The 16,294-nt window shown below is 38.6% G+C and overlaps 1 protein-coding gene across 4 annotated transcripts in view; it reads right to left on the reverse strand.

Moving 5' to 3' along the window:
- Positions 1 to 396: 396 nt before the first annotated feature.
- Positions 397 to 16,294, reverse strand: part of RAB30 (RAB30, member RAS oncogene family) — an 81,084-nt gene continuing 65,186 nt past the window's right edge. For all 4 annotated transcript variants that reach the window (XM_079787611.1, XM_079787612.1, XM_079787614.1 and 1 more), the window contains 2 exons: positions 12,465 to 12,648; positions 397 to 10,580 (listed from right to left, as the gene is read on the reverse strand). In XM_079787611.1, coding sequence (XP_079643737.1) covers positions 10,330 to 10,580; positions 12,465 to 12,648 — 435 coding nt within the window. In that variant the 3' untranslated portion in view covers positions 397 to 10,329. The remainder of the gene's footprint in view (positions 10,581 to 12,464; positions 12,649 to 16,294) is intronic.

Consider the following 16,294-nt stretch of genomic DNA (forward strand, 5'->3'; position numbering starts at 1 on the left):
AACACATTACTTTCACATCCTAAGTATAGCAGAGTAGTCTTATTTAGTGTTCTAAGAGACCTTAAAGATTATTCTGTCTAGCCCCTTATTTTATAGAGGAGAAATCCATGGTGCAAAATGTTAAATGAATTGTCCAGGTTAGTCAGAAAATCTACAAACTCAGGCCTCCAGATGGCCAAATTCCGTCATGCTGAAAGACATTAGTGTACTTAAAGCTCATTTGCTTTTTATGAACTTTGATAGCATATCATCCTCCAAATGTGGGCAACAGGAAATGTTTATTTATATACAAGTACATGGGAGAGCAACTTCCATTCATCTTGTTTAAAAAAATTCTGTTACAAATAAAGTTACCGATACATTCATCCTTTGCACACAAAATACATTCTTCTTACTTTGACTCTCAGTATGAATTATGTCTTAATAATAAACACTTAAGCTACAATGGACAGCCAGGTGGTTTGGCTATTTGACAATCTTTTTTTCAAGGAGGAAAATCCAAACTTTAAAAGACAGTTGATATATAAAGGAAATTATATGTTAAAAGCGCTCCTTCATTGAGTCCTAGAAGATTGAATGAGTACTTTTCCTCTCCAGCATGATGTGTAGCTGTCCCTAAAATTTCTTTTTAGAAATTCTTTATATGATGACAACTCAGTTTCTACAAGACTGAAGTGGTCTTCATGAAATTACCATATCTAAATGATAGGCTCATAGAAAAATTCTTATGGACATATGTAGCAGTCTCCTCATTGAACAATTGATTTAAGGTTATAGGTTGCATTCCCTAAATAGGAGTTTAAGAAGTTCTGCTTAAATGAACACACAACTACATTTGCTAGACTAATTGCTTTTAAGAAAGATGTAAAAACATATGCCCACACAGGAAACTTGTACGCAATGTCCATAGCAGCATTACCTATAATAGCCCCAAAGTGGAAACAACCCCAATATCCATCAATTGATGAATGGGCAAATAAAATGTGGTATATGCATACCATGAAATATTATTTAAAATGAATATGACATAAAATAAATGTATTGATTCATGCTACAACATGAAACTTGAAAACAGTATGCTAAATTTAGAAAGAAGTCAGACATAGAAGACCACATATTGTATAATTCTATTCATATGAAATGTCCAGGATAGGCAAGTCTGTAGAGACAGAAAGTAAATTAGTGCTTCCCAGATGCTTCAGGGGTTGCAGAGGAGGAGAGTGACTGCTAATGAGCATGGAGTTTCTTTTTGGGATGATGGTTCTGGAGAGAGTGGTAATGGTTGTACAACTTTGTGAAAATACTAAAAAACACTGAACTGTACACTTTAAGGGGGTGAACTGTATGGTTCTAAGTACTTTCACTGTAAGCATCTTTACTCGTCACTGTATAGGCCATTATAAGGGCTAGCTAAGATTTATATATAATACAAAACTGGGAGTAACTGAGAAAACTTTGTCAATGGGAATATAAAACTAAACTGATGACCAGCTTAAATACATTAAGGCAGTTGATTCGTCAATGAAGAAACCAAACCAACCAAACAAAACCAAACTGTCAAGCAGTTATTTTATCTTTTTTTACAGTGGTTGGTTTGTCAATGGAGAAATGAAACCAAACAAAAGACAAACTTTTTTTATCGTTTACAGCAAAATTGCCTTATGAACAATTAGTTATGCGGCTAAAACATTTTTGGAAAAAATGTTTCCGGCTAAGATGCTACAACAAAGATGTCTACAGCAAAAATGCTGTACATAGAATTATATGGTGTGTGAATTATATCTTAATTTTTAAATGAGAGATGCAACTTTATTTAAAATATTTTGTTTAGAGTCCTGTTTCCTAGCCCTCCTTTTTAATATTGATTGATGTTTTCACACACAACCACCTTTCTACAGAATGTTTGTAGCTAATTGTACTCAGGTCATTAAGGGCTTATGTTTCTAACAGGCTTTTTATTAAGGGGAAAAGAACATGATCACATAAGACATGGTACAGTGTACTGCTAATATCTGATATTAACATTTAAAACCAAGTCTTATGTTTGCATTGAAGCTGATGGTTAGATTTCATATACTGGTGTATTCAGATATTACTGAGAGCCTATGCTTAAAACCAACAGCCAAATATTAAGAATTGAGTTCATAAGATTTGATGACTAACATGTTTGTCAAACTGTGTGTTAAGATCCATGTTTTAATAAAAAGAGATAGGAAATTGGAGGGGGGGTGTCAAGGATTTTTTAAGTCTTCATAAAACAGTTTCTCTAAATATTTTTACTAGCTGCTGAGAAAACCTCCAGAATGATATATTTTGCATATTATTTCATCCCTGTACTAAAAAAATCATGCATTAAAGTGTATACAACAATATATATGGGGCACACTTTTCCTTTTAGATTATCAAAAATCTCTTCTTAACCTTTTATTATCTGAAATGTTGAGGGTTTATTGGGGTTGTTTGTTTTTGCTGAAAGTGTATAATTTTACATACTTACCTTTATGTAAGTGTATTGACAAATACATTGATGTAGCTCCCATACATATTATCAAAGGAGTTCCAACAATCTGTATGTCTAGAGGAGACTTCAGTGAGCAGAAATTAGAAGCCAGCATTCCAATCATTTGAAATTTTCTACAACTGGGACATGAAAGCCCCAACATGCCTTAAAGGGATAAGAGGATTTTGTTTTAAATTTTTATTTAAATGAATTAACATTCATTGTCAAATAGCCTACAAGAAAGTCCCACCAGCATTCGGCAATTGTATAGGAGAAGAGAATATTTATTCTTAATGATTACAGTTCAGAAAGCAATGGGTTTAGCAGCTGTTTTTCAGAAGATTTATCAAGTCTTGCTATTGTTATCTAATTCAGGCATAAGTAACCTTAAAAGCTATGCACCATTCAACCAACTAGTGACAAATTATCCTAACAGACCAGATTCTTATCTTTTGTTATTCTGTACATGCATTTTTGCTTAATTAGGCATTTGGTACTCCAATTTTTATTTCAGAATTTAGTGCACACATAAAAAGGGAAAGAAACCCAGCTAAATTTCGATGTTGGTATATGTGTCCATCAAATAATGTCATTTATGAAATTAAATTCTAAAAGTAGATTATCACTGGAATTATGACTCCATTTTTACCAAGAGGAAGAAACAAGAGCCACACAACCAAAATAATTCGTCAGAAGCACACTTTGTTATCCATTACATTACATAAGGAAGAAAAACACATGGATAATTCAAGAGTTAACCAACAGTAAGATTATGATCCAAATATCATACCAATAAGAAGCTAAGAGTTTATAAATACCTATCCTGACATTCCCTCAAGGAATAATTATTATCACCTTGATGAGCTTTTCTGACTGTCATTTTAAAAAATGAGGCAAAGGGGCAATAATACATGCCAAACATGGCCCCTTAAAAAGAAGATAGGATCAACCCATTTTCCTTCCCATGAATAGGATCAGGAAGAAACAGGTTCAAATTGCACTGTGAGGTATTTCAGTAATAAGGTTAAGTTTCCTGATAGAGGAATTTACAACCCTGGAATTACCTATTGGGGGAGAGAGAGAGAGAGAGAGAGAGAGAGAGAGAGAGAGAGAGAGAGAGAGAATGCCTTTCCTGAAATATGTAAAGAAATGAAGAGTCTCTTGGGTAACAGTAATACCCAAAGGCAGACTGATGGATCAAATAAGTGACTTCTTTTTAAGACCCTTTCAGAAATGGAGCTCTTTTCTTTGAAATCATAAAGGTTTCCTTATTTTGTCCAAAGAATCTATGCTTGCATGAGATCATCCAAAGTCTGCTCTTAATCAAAGATGAAAAACCTGCTGAAACCGGTTTGGCTCAGTGGATAGAGTGTCGGTCTGCGGACTGAAGGGTCCCAGGTTCGATTCCAGTCAAGGGCATGTACATTGGCTGCGGGCACATCCCCAGTGCGGGGTGTGAAGGAGACAGCTGGTTGATATTTCTCTCTCATCAATGTTTCTAGCTCTCTATTCCTCTCCCTTCCTCTCTGTAAAAAATCAATAAAATATATATATTTTTTAAAAAAGATGAAAAACCTAATATTTGAGTGCTTACTGTTTACTAAGCACCATACTTGCAATTTATCTAATTTTCATACTAATCCTAACAGGTATTATATGTCTATCATCAATGAGGAAACTGATACTCAAGAGATTGTGCTTTGCATAAAGTTACAGCTAATTCATGGCAGTACTAGGACTCCTGACACCTAGCCTAGTGTTTCCCCTTCTATACATCTCCCTTATGTGTCAGAATCACAACCCACTAAGGATTCCATCAGGAACTAGAATACAACATCTCCAAAATTTCTGCTTTAACTCAGTGGAAAATAAAATTTTGACTCATGCACCTCAGGAAGTCAATTAATGAAGAGGTGGCTAGCTTTTATGTTCTGTCCTCTTAGCCAAAGTAATCAAAGGGTTTCACCCAAACTCAAGTGTTCCTATTGATGCAAGACCAATGACTTCTTAAAAAAATAAATGTTTTTATTGATTTCAGAGGGGAAGGGAGAGGGACAGAGGAATAGAAATATCAATGATGAGAAAGAATCATTGATCTGCTGCCTCCTGCACGCCCCCTACTGGGGATCGAGCCTGCAAGCTGGGCATGTGCCCTGACCAGGAATCAAACCGAGACCTCCTGGTTCATAGGTCGACAACCCTCAACCACTGAGCCACACCAACAGGGTGAAACCAATGACTTTTTAATAAAGGCCAATGAATCTATCAGTGTAGCAAGGATGCATATTATTTTGCAGGTGAAATTATTTGGGTCATGGGATTTATTGGCAAATGTTGCTTATAGTTATTTCTGGTTTTCAAAGACTGTGTTTTATTACTTTTTATATGAAGCAATTTGGCCTCCTTTCTGTTAAAATCACTTTCAGATCATGTTTTTTTCAAGAGAATAAAACCAAATGTCATTTGAGATTTTTCCAAAATAGAACTTGGGGACTGTTTATGCCAGTGATCCACCAGCCCATCTCTGATGGGAGCTGCAAAACTTCATGTTCGTACATTTATGGGACCTTCAGCTGAAGATGTTGCTCTACTGAAAAGGCCTATCCTGAAATCCTGTAGAGACATCAATTATTTACTAACCTGAGTCTGGTTTATTTCTGGCAAGTGACAAACACACAATTTTCATGATTTCATGTAACTTCTACTAAAACAATACCTTTTTAAAAATGTTTAACTCAAGAATCAGTTTGTGATTTCAACAGAACATCAATGGATGGACTGACAAAGCAACCCCAGCCTAGGGCATAATGGCAAGTAGTCTTGGCCTAACACATGTAATCAACATCCTTCCTGGAGGGTAGGACTCACTTTTCATAGAAGAGCAAAGCCTTTTTGTTTCAAATTGTTAGCTGTGGGTCAACAAATATTTAACTGAACATGTTATGAGGGACAAAGCATTGGAACATAGAATCTTAAGTTACTAGGTCATCTGGTCCAAAACCTAATCTTTCTGGAACCCTGTCTACATCATCTTTGCTGAGCTCGTATCTAACCTCTGCTTAAAACACTATTACTGAAGCAGCCCCTTCCATAGTGAACATCTTTTAGAGAATGTTCTCAGACGTGGAGCCCAACTCTGTGGCCCTATGGCCTCTATTTAAGGGGCCTCAATACACCCCTTTGAACCAGAGCCTTGCTCTAACGCACTAATTGTATTCCCTCTCTTTCCCAAGCTAAATCTCCCAAAATCCTTCAAATATTCAAATATCTTAAATTTTAAATTCCTTCACATATTTGTTATGCCTCAATTTGTTTCTTATTTCAAAGCATGGCTTCCAGGAATGATTATAACACTCCAACATTTTATGAAAGGAGATGAAGTGTCATCTCCCTTGGTCTAACATTACTACATTAATTAGTTGTCTCAAGGGATAATAAGTTCTTAATTTAGTATGCTTCCTGCCCAATGTGAAGAATAAGAAAATGCAATTTTCCTTCCAAACACAGGCTCCTGTGATAGAAATGAGACCCGAAAAGAAAACAACATCCCTCTCTTATCCCCAAATTAGTGTCCAACTATAATGCTATGACTAAAGAATGGGACACACATGTTTTTTTCACTGCTTTTGATTTTCTAGTTAAGTCTTTGAAGTATTATTATACTTGCATTAAAACACCTGGCCAACGTAGCTCAGTGGTTGAGCATCGACCTATGAACCAGGAGGTCACGGTTTGATTCCTGGTCAGGGCACATGTCCGGGTTGTGGGCTCGATCCCCAGTGTGGGGCGTGCAGGAGGCAGCCAATCCATGACTCCCTCTCATCATGGATGTTTCTACTCTCTCTCCCTCTCCCTTCCTCTCTGAAATCAATAAAAAAATAAATAAACACACACACACACACAAAAACACATCTGCCTGTACTATGGTTGAGGAAAATAAGTAACCAATTCTAGTTGAAAGGGCAAACCCCAGAGGAGCTCTTCCAGAGCTAATGTGGCTGGTTTATATATAATAATAATAATAATAATAATAATAATAATAATAATAATAGATGTTTGGGTTTTAGTTGGAAGACCAATTCAAAATCATAACTGGTATTTATTCAGAATGATTCATTACCTGAAAGTGGATGCTGAATCTGGAAGAATTATGAGATGGCTAAAAGGGGAAATGAGGCAAATCATTAATCTAACACTGGAAGTCACCAGTGTCCTCCAAGGACATATATTCATGAACAGAATATGCATCCAATTTTCTATTAAATTCTCCCTCCACCCTCTCAGAAGTCTTTATTGCCTAAAATAATCCTAATCCAAATATCTAACTTTGGCCAGTGGCTTTTACCAAATCCTAAGTCAGAAATTATGACATCAAATCAATCAATTTGACTTTCATTTTTCGTTTTCTAGCCACTTTACTCAAGAAGAGATGTGAACATGAAAGACTAAAAGGGGAAAAGTAAGGCCAGGAAAAGCTAATAGACTAATCTAAGTAATCCACAGAAAGGGTAATTGGCCCTATATAATCAAAATTAAATGTTAATATAATTCAATACATCTAGTAAAAGCCATATAAAGGAATAAAAATCCTTGCATAGGTAAAAGAGAAAGCACAAAATCCTTTGAGGATGCAGTCGACACAAAACCATAATAAATCATTAATAATCAGCAAGCTGTATGATTTCACAGATGTTCCCAAACCTGACTCGATGACATGAACAGGATACATTTTTATTGCGATGTATTTAGTAACTTTATTAAAAGAAGAAAAAGATCACACCAAAAATGGAAATAGACACGGAATCTGATAGTCTTCAAATTAAGCCAAACTGATTTATGAGAAAGTAACTCTCTTTTTCATTCACCATTAAATGAGAATTCTTTTGTATTTAAGAAGACTCATCTTAGCAAATATTGCCATGACAGTCAGAACTAGAAGGCAAACCAGTAAGTTTAGGCCCTGGCCTAGATTAAGAAGACCACATTTAATTAGTGTCCTTTCTCAAGTTCTTTTTGAGAAATTTCTATTTAACCAAAAAAGTTCCCCTTGGCACTAAGTTATTTATTCAACTACACTTATTAAGCACCTACCATTTTATCAGGGATTATTCTCAAACTTGAGCTACATTAGTGAATAAGTGTCCATAAGGCCTAATCTAGAATTCACACAACTAAAGATAAAATAAAATAAAAAGGAAGAAAGAAAGCCCTACATTCTCATCTGTCCTGCTGATGGGCCATGGATGGGTGACCGTACATTACAGAAAGGCTGGAAGGTTCACAGGGAAGAAAGAGGCCAAGAGCAGACCTTCTAATCCCCTTCTCAGTGCAGCCAAAGGTAGACAGGGGAGGGTGAATGAGAATTGCAGATGCTAATGAACAACATAAACTGATGAACAAAAACAGATCCAGAGACAGAGAAGCATCGATCAGACCATCAAACCTCGGAGGGAAGGTAGGGGAGGGTGGGGGTAAGGGAGAGAGATCAACCAGAGGACTTGTATGCATGCATATAAGCATAACCAATGGACACATACACAAGGAGGGATGAGGGCACAAGCAGGGGGTGGGAGGGTAATGGGGGGCATAAGGACACATATGTAATACCTTAATCAATAAAGAAAAAAAAAAGAATTTCAGATGCTAGAATGACTAGAAGCTGTTAAAATGTGTCCAATCTAATACAGTCCTATCCTCTGAGTTCACAAAGCAACTTTATTTTCAATACACTTGCTGCTGTGAGACAAAGTTGGGTCATGATGTCCTATGGTAACTGGATGTTTGCCCTAATTTAAAGATAATAAATCTAAATGTAGAGACATTTCCTTACAGTTTAAAAAGAGAAGTTCTGCCCACCTTGATCAACTTGTTTCTGAATACCTTTAGTTATTGGCTTAGTGGGGAAGATGGAGATGGAAAGGCAACAGTTATAAATTATTTTGGTTGGTGTTTATTAAAATGATTTTTCTTTCTTGTAGAGAGAAATTCTAAAATAAAAACAATCCAAACTTCTGGGATCTCTCTTACCCATACAATCAGCACAAACACAGTGGGGCCAACCAGTCCAAGTCCCTTAAAGAATACTATATAGTTCCCATGTGCAAGAGGTGGGTCACTCTGAAACAGGCTAGAGAATGCTAAAAATGCTTTATCAATACCGTCTCTACATGACTCGTTTCTTTAAAATTAGCTTTCAAACATCAACCTATCAGGACCGAGATTGCCACCATCTACAGAAACAGTTTAATTGCATATTATATCCTTATCCCATTACTCATCCCTCAGTTATGCTAAGCAGCAAGCTACATAAACATCTGACAGCATCAACAACATACAGGTTTAATTATTTTCCCAATTTGCATTTATATCAGTGAACAAATTGGAAGGTATCAAAGTATGGCACTGAAGACATAATACATATTCAGCAGCATGTCTTCCATTTTTGAATCCTGGTTTAAAATTGGCTAAGTAAAGGCATATACACCTCCATTTGAATTGGAGATTTTCAGTAACACATGCATATAAGGAAAGGAGGGAGTTGGGAAGAGGGAAGGAGGAAAGAAGAGAAGAAGGGAGAGACCAGAAAAGACAGAGAGGAAAAGAGAAAAGAAACAAGAAAGAAGGTATGGCCTGAAGGTGACATTCCGACACAAAGGAGGTGACAAATGACCGTTGAACCTGCTTCCGCAGCAGAAACTTTCTAAGGTTATCATTGAAGACACAAAAATGGTTCATGAGCGTTTTCATCTGTTGCTGTTTTCACTTATACTAAAAACCTACAAAACCCCAGGCCTTGGTCTGTCCAGGAAAGATAGTACCAGAGAGAGAAAGATGTGACCCGCTCAAGGGTTGTGCTCTGCGTGGAGCTCTGCACTGCAGTCCATGAACCCACAGTATTTTGGTCAGATCTGTTTGCTCACACGTACTCAGAGTCTTCGAGCTAATCTTTTATATCAGAATATTGTATCAAACATTCTTATTTTTCATTTTTCAAATTTTTCCATTTACTCAAAGGGCAGGAAAGATGAGAAAATAGAAGAAAATGGTAAGATTTAGAGGGGAACATGAAAGGAAAGTATTCTCTTTTCCAACAAATCTACCCTAGAAAAGGTATAACAAGACTTCGAGAAAGAGTGCCGATTCATGGACTTCCCTTCATTTTTTTTTTTTATTTCTATGAAATACACTTAAGGACATCAATGTACTAAAACATTTGGTCTGTGAAATAGCGGAATCATTAGCACCAAAAGGAGTCATGAGCTTGTATATATCATTAAAACAATAAATGTTAACTCTTGGTCATGGGTAAAGGTTCTTTTCATCTTTACATCCCAAAGTTCTTGAAAGTGCCTGTAGACAAGAGAAATAATACTTCAAAACCTCCATGGGGTCATCGACACGCACCACAGAGACAGTACTTGGCCTTCCCAGTTTTGGTTTCTCTGGTGGACAAGAAAACCGAGGTCCCCAGAAGCCCTAAAGAACAGCCCCCACACGCACCCACTGGTGTGCAGGAGGGATTCCCCTGGACTGTGTTCAGGAATGCGCTTTTGCTTGCTTTTTTTAAAAAACAAAAGCAACATGCTCTGCAGGTCATGGAGTGCCTAGTGCAATCGTCTCCTTGCTCTGACTCCAGACTGCAAAAGGATGAAACCATTATATGTTCTGCTAATCCCGGCCTGTGGACTAGGCCCTTGGCCTGCCATGCTTGTAAACTCAGGAGTCAGAAGGTCTGAGAGCGGGAGCCATCATCGTCGCCAGATCTCCCCAGCAATTTGTGGCCCATTGGGACAGCTGATGATTCCTCTTGCTTCTCCTTGCCTTGGCCTTTAGTTGAAGTTACAACAAGTCAAATAGCTGATGCTTTTTCCTTCTCCAGGTAAGGGTGATGATACACTGTTCACAAGTGTGTTCTGCCTGGCTTCCCTGATGAGGCGACACGCCAAGTCAAGGAAGAGTTTCTCCACGTTATCCGATTCCTTGGCTGAGGTCTCCAGATAATACATGTCCTGAGCTTCTGAGAATTCTTCAGCTCTCTGCTGGGAGACCTCTCTCCTTTCAGCCAGATCAATCTTGTTGCCTAAAACAGTGGTAGAATCACAGACGGAATCATCATTTGACTTTTTGCAGGCTCAGAAATAGCAAAATTCAATTCCATATCTGAAGTCAAACCAGACAGATGGGGTTGTAAAGCCAAGTAATGGGAGTATAATTACTGGAATGTTTATTTTAAAATACCAGTGCCATATGTAATGGCAAAGAACTGGAAACAGCCCAAATGTCCATTATTCTGGGCACTGGCTAAATACACTATAATAGGCCCGTAGTAATTTGTCACTGTGAAAAGCAATAAGGAATGTGTCTATATGCTTCCAGGTGAGATACTAGGATATATTGTTAAGTGAATAAAGCAAAGTAGAAAAAAGTCGTGTATAACATACAACTGTATATCTAAGAATAAGGATGAAAAATATACACACAGTTTATTTGCTTATTTTTAATGGGACAATAAACCATAATCTTAATTTTAAGATAATGATTACCCATTAAAGGAATAAGGTTAAGCCTGGCCAGCGTGGCTCAGTGGTTGAGCATTGACCTATGAACCAGGAGGTCACAGTTCGATTCCTGGTCGGGGGTGTGCAGGAGGTAGCCAATCAATGATTCTCTATCATCATTGATGTTTTTATCTCTCTCTCTCTGCCTTCTTCTCTGAAATAAATAAAAATATATATATTTTTAAAAGGGGTAGGGAGGGCTAGAAACTAGAACTCTCTAAATATACCTTATTTTATAGATTTGACTTCAGAATTTTATAAATGTTTTACATAATTAATTAATTATAACTATACAATTAATATGGAATTAAATTTAAAAAGCAATTCCTAAAATTGAAAGCAAAATTAAACAAGTGAGCCTGTTTATCCTGAAGCAGCATAACCACACAGAGAAACGATTTCATGTGAGTTTAAGAGACCGTAATTTATGCATCCCTAGTCACTATACCCCAAGAACAAAAAGAATTGAAGAAAAGAAATCTTAAATTCTTGCAGTAATCATCTTGTCAGTGGTAGTACAGGCGTTGTTATTCTGAGGCTGCTATGAATGTTTGTTGGGGATAAAGCGAGTGAGTGGTTATGCAAGTGTCACTGGGACAGGGATTTTTGGCATGAGAAAAAGGAAATACAGATATAAGATTAACAAGGTTAAGTAAAATTTCTGAAGTTCTAAATTATAAATGAAGTAACCACATGAATAATTCATGGTGTATTTTATCTTTCCAACAATTTACCTGCAACTGAAATAGGTGCCCTTGACTGGGAATCGAACCCCAGACCCTTTGGTCTGCAGGCCGGTGCTCTAACCATTGCTTAACCGGCCTGGGCTAAATGGATGTATTTGTTACCATAGAAAATCATGGGTTGTTTTCTGTTTTTCCCCCATGCTAAACAGAGGTTTACTCTCCTACAAAATGAAATAAACTGCAGAATTTCCCTTAGTAGATTCTTTCTGAAAATTAAGAATTTCTCAAGTCAGCATAAATGCACGATGGGACAAAATTAGCCAAAGTCCACATTTTAGGCAAAAAACAATTGCTTCAATAATGAATTCCTTATCAACTTAAAGAGATATATTTTACTTTTAGACCAGCAGTTTCATGATCTCATAATTAGATTTAAAATAATGTTTATCAGCCCACATAATTTCATGGCAGTCTATCTTCTTCCCTAGAGCCTACATTGATAGAAAAATCAATCAGCAGTATTTTCTACTTTCTTTTTCTAAACCATCACCATGGGATAGGACTTATTTAATTTTCTCTTCAATTGCAGAACTGAATGCTGGCTGACTGCTTGAATTATATAGCTGTAGATTATATTCTTGGGAGGCACCAGTGCTTTATGTGATTATACATTCTCTGATGCCCAAAAATAAATTTCCTTCCTCATTAGTCCTTACTTACCCACTAGCACAGTGATGACCTTGTTGCTGGCATATTGTTCTATTTCCCGCAGCCACTCAGGAAGGCAACGGAAGGATTCCTCACAGGTTATGTCATAGGTGAGGATCAAGGCATTGGCGCTTCGGTAATAACTCTGAGTAATGGACCGAAATCTCTCTTGACCTGCTGTGTCCCAGATCTGAAGCTGTAAAGGCATACAAGAAGGATCGGGTTGGAGAAGCAGAAAAGAAAAAAAAGCATTGCTTGACTTTAGAAGTGGAAACACCTTCACCCAAATAATTTCATTGTTATTTTTGCCCTAAGAAGAAAAGCACTTATCATTTTTTATTTTTTTTAATCTGTTGTGTGTGTCTGGTTAGGGATAGGGGCTTGCTTTGGTTTTTGTTGTTGTTGTTGTTGTTGTTGTTGTTGTTGTTGTTGTGTGTGTGTGTGTGTGTTTTCTTTGTTAGATTATTTAAAAGTTTCCCCTTTATTCTTTTTTTCCCTTTTCTTTTTTATTGAGTTTATTGGAGTGACATTGGTTCATGAAAGCATACAGGTTTCAAGTGTACAACTCAACAAAGTATCATCTGCACAATGCATCACGTGCCTATCACCCAAGCAAAGTCTCTTTCCATCTCCATTTCCCGCCACCCTATTGCCCTCCCCCACCTACCTCCACCCCTGTTGACTATCACCACACTGTTGTCTGTGTCTACAAGCATTTATTATGTGTCAAGCTCCATTCCAAGCACTTTACATGTAATAACTCACTTAATCCCCTCAATGACTACGAGGTAGGTACTTTAACTGTATCCAATGCTCACATGAGGCACAAAGACATTAATTAACTTGCTCAACATCTCACAGCCAGTATGTTCCAGAGCCAATTCCACCCGGCAGTTTGGTCCCAGAGTCCCTGCTCTTAATCACAATGCAATATTTAAGAGTCAGGATACAGGGAGCGGTGTCATTCAGTCAGCAATTGGAGAGGGAGAAAATCCAACTTCATCACCTTTTCCAGTTCAAAGTTCAAATGAATGTATTAAGGTATTATCTTTGTTCGTGAAAACAGAAATGGTGCCACGGCAGACAAAAATGATCATTTTCTTCCACCACTTTTAAGCTCTGTGACCTTGACCAAGTCACTTGGTCTCTTTAGGCTTCAGCAGTTTCTTTATAAAAAGAGGTTAATAAACCTGCTGAAAGTGCACATTTTCTGAAGTCATCTATCAGTTCTATGGCCTAATAAAATAACCAAAAAAGAAAGGCAAAATGCTTCTCACTTCTCCCCGAATTTCCCTGCACAGAACAGAAGATACTGAAAGACAACTATCCTCCAGAGAGACCGCTGAGTCAGAACAAATCAGAAGACCTTGAGAAATAACAATGATAGTCTTCCCTTCTAATTGCATAAATTTCACACGTCGAGAAATGCAATTTCACCCCCCATAAACAGAACATCATTTCCTCAGAGAAGGCCGCTGGCACCCTCGGATGAGGCAGGCTCCCCAGCCCCAGCCCCATATTCTCTCCTGCAACCCACCCTGTAATTCTCACAGCACCTGACACATTTGAACCGTTCACTTATCTGTAATATTTGTTTATCAGGTGTCTGCCTCACTAAACTGAAAGCTTCACGAGGGAGAAGTCAGGGTCCATTTCACTCACAGTTTTCCCTGCACCAAACAGTGTGCCTGGCAAATAATAGGATGTTCATATATTTATCGATGGTCTGGCCCAGTGGTCTGCAAACCTCGGCTCGCGAGCCACATGCGGCTCTTTGGCCCCTTGAGTGTGGCTCTTCCACAAAATACCACGTGCTGGCGCGCACGTACAGTGCGATTGAAACTTCGTGGCCCGTGCGCAGAAGTCTGTTTTCGGCCTGGGCGAGTCTATTTTGAAGAAGTGGCGTTAGAACACTCAAGGGGCCAAAGAGCCGCATGTGGCTCGCGAGCCGAGGTTTGCCGACCACTGGTCTGGCCTAATCCTCACAGCAATCCAGTGGGTTCGGCAGGTTTATGACTCCCCTTCAAGAACAGGAAACTCCACCTCCTAATGCTTACTCACAAAGCTGGGACTCAGACTGCAGGCCTTCTCAGCTGAGGACTCACTTCATGCCACTGTGCTGTTTGCTCCCAGAGACTAATTTACATGGGCATCGGCATCCAGAGAGGATGAGGCAGGCGGGGTCGCCCACTGCTCACTCCAGCTTAGCCGAGGAAACTGAGTGGCCGGTAGCCCCTGCCGCCAATCAGCGGCACAAAGGCTCTCTGATTTGGAGTTACAGCTGCTCTTTGATGGTGTACATGGAAGTGTGTGCACGCTGAAGGCGACCATACAGATGTTCTGGCTTTTGCCGGGACAAAGGTTATTTCTCCCCTGCCCCAAACATACAGACATGGTTCCCCTCTACTAGGATCTTAGAACAACAGACTATTGTTTTAGCGACTCCCTGAGCCTCTAAAAACACTTGTGATGGGATTTAACACTGTCAGCCATTAGAAAGCAGTGTGTTCTCATGACTGGCGGATCTTGAGAACAGCCTCAAGGATTAAAGCCATTGAAATATTTCCTGAAAGGGTAATTGCATTACCTTGCCAAAATGCTTTCTCATAGGAGGCTACCCATTTCTGGCCTTCCAGTTGATTCTTGAGGCTATCCATATTCAATTGCCTTTATCTTTTAGCTCAGTTTCACCACTCTCTCTGCACTTCATTTGCTCCTTCTCAGCATTTATAGCTCATTAATATGTGCAGAGCACTGTACTAAGCACTGGGAGAATACAAAGATGAATAAAACACAACCCCTGGCCAAAACCGGTTTGGCTCAGTGGATAGAGCGTCGGCCTGCGGACTCAAGGGTCCCAGGTTTGATTCCAGTCAAGGGCATGTACCTTGGTTGTGGGCACGTCCCCAGTAGTGGGTGTGCAAGAGGCAGCTGATCGATGTTTCTCTCTCATTGATGTTTCTAACTCTCTATCCCTCTCTCTTCCTCTCTGTAAAAAATCAATAAAATATATTAAAAAAAAAAAACAAACACAACCCCTGATCTCAAAGAGCTCACAGTCTGTAGGAAAGATAAACACAATATTGACTAACCATAATAAAATATGAGATGTCCTTTTAAAGAGGCACCAGCAGGAGAAAGTTCCTCCTAGCGTTAGTCTCATGCCCATCTGTTCTCATTGCCACGGCCCTGGGCCAACCACTCTCACCTCCGGCATGGGGCTAGGCTGTTCATGTGCTCTCTTCTTTACACTGCTTACACCTCTGCTGCCTCACCGTCACAATAACCTACTGCAATCATTGGTTTACTAGTGTGTCTCCTTACTAGACTGAGTTCTTTAAGGGCAAGAACTGACTCTTACTTTATACCCCAGTGCCTTCCTAACACAGTACATGGTACACGGTGGACACATTTGAGTAATGGCTAGTGACAAAGGATTGTGGAATCACAAAGTAAGGGTTAATTTTGTGTAGGGTATTAAAGATGTTTTCATAGATAAAATGTTTGAGCTAGATGATAGTAAGTTACTAGGGAGCAAGGTGCTTTACCTAACACAGTGCTTGGAACAAAGCATCTACTATAACAGAGGATGTATAAATAAATGGATAGATGGGTGGTCAGATAAGCAAATACATGTGCATGTTTTCAAGACTTTCCTTTCTATGCAAAATATACCTGATTTGGGAGGGGGGGAGTCTATTACTATAATTAACCTCCTAAAGTTAAAATATGGTAGACTAGCTTAGGACATCCCCTGAGGACTCCTGGACTGTGAGAGGGTGCAGGCCGAGCTGAGGGGATCCCCTCTCCCCACCCCAGTGCAAGAATTTTCGTGCACCGGG

Source organism: Cnephaeus nilssonii (genome assembly GCF_951640355.1).
Source record: "Cnephaeus nilssonii genome assembly, chromosome: 13".
Classification (NCBI taxonomy): domain Eukaryota; kingdom Metazoa; phylum Chordata; class Mammalia; order Chiroptera; family Vespertilionidae; genus Cnephaeus; species Cnephaeus nilssonii.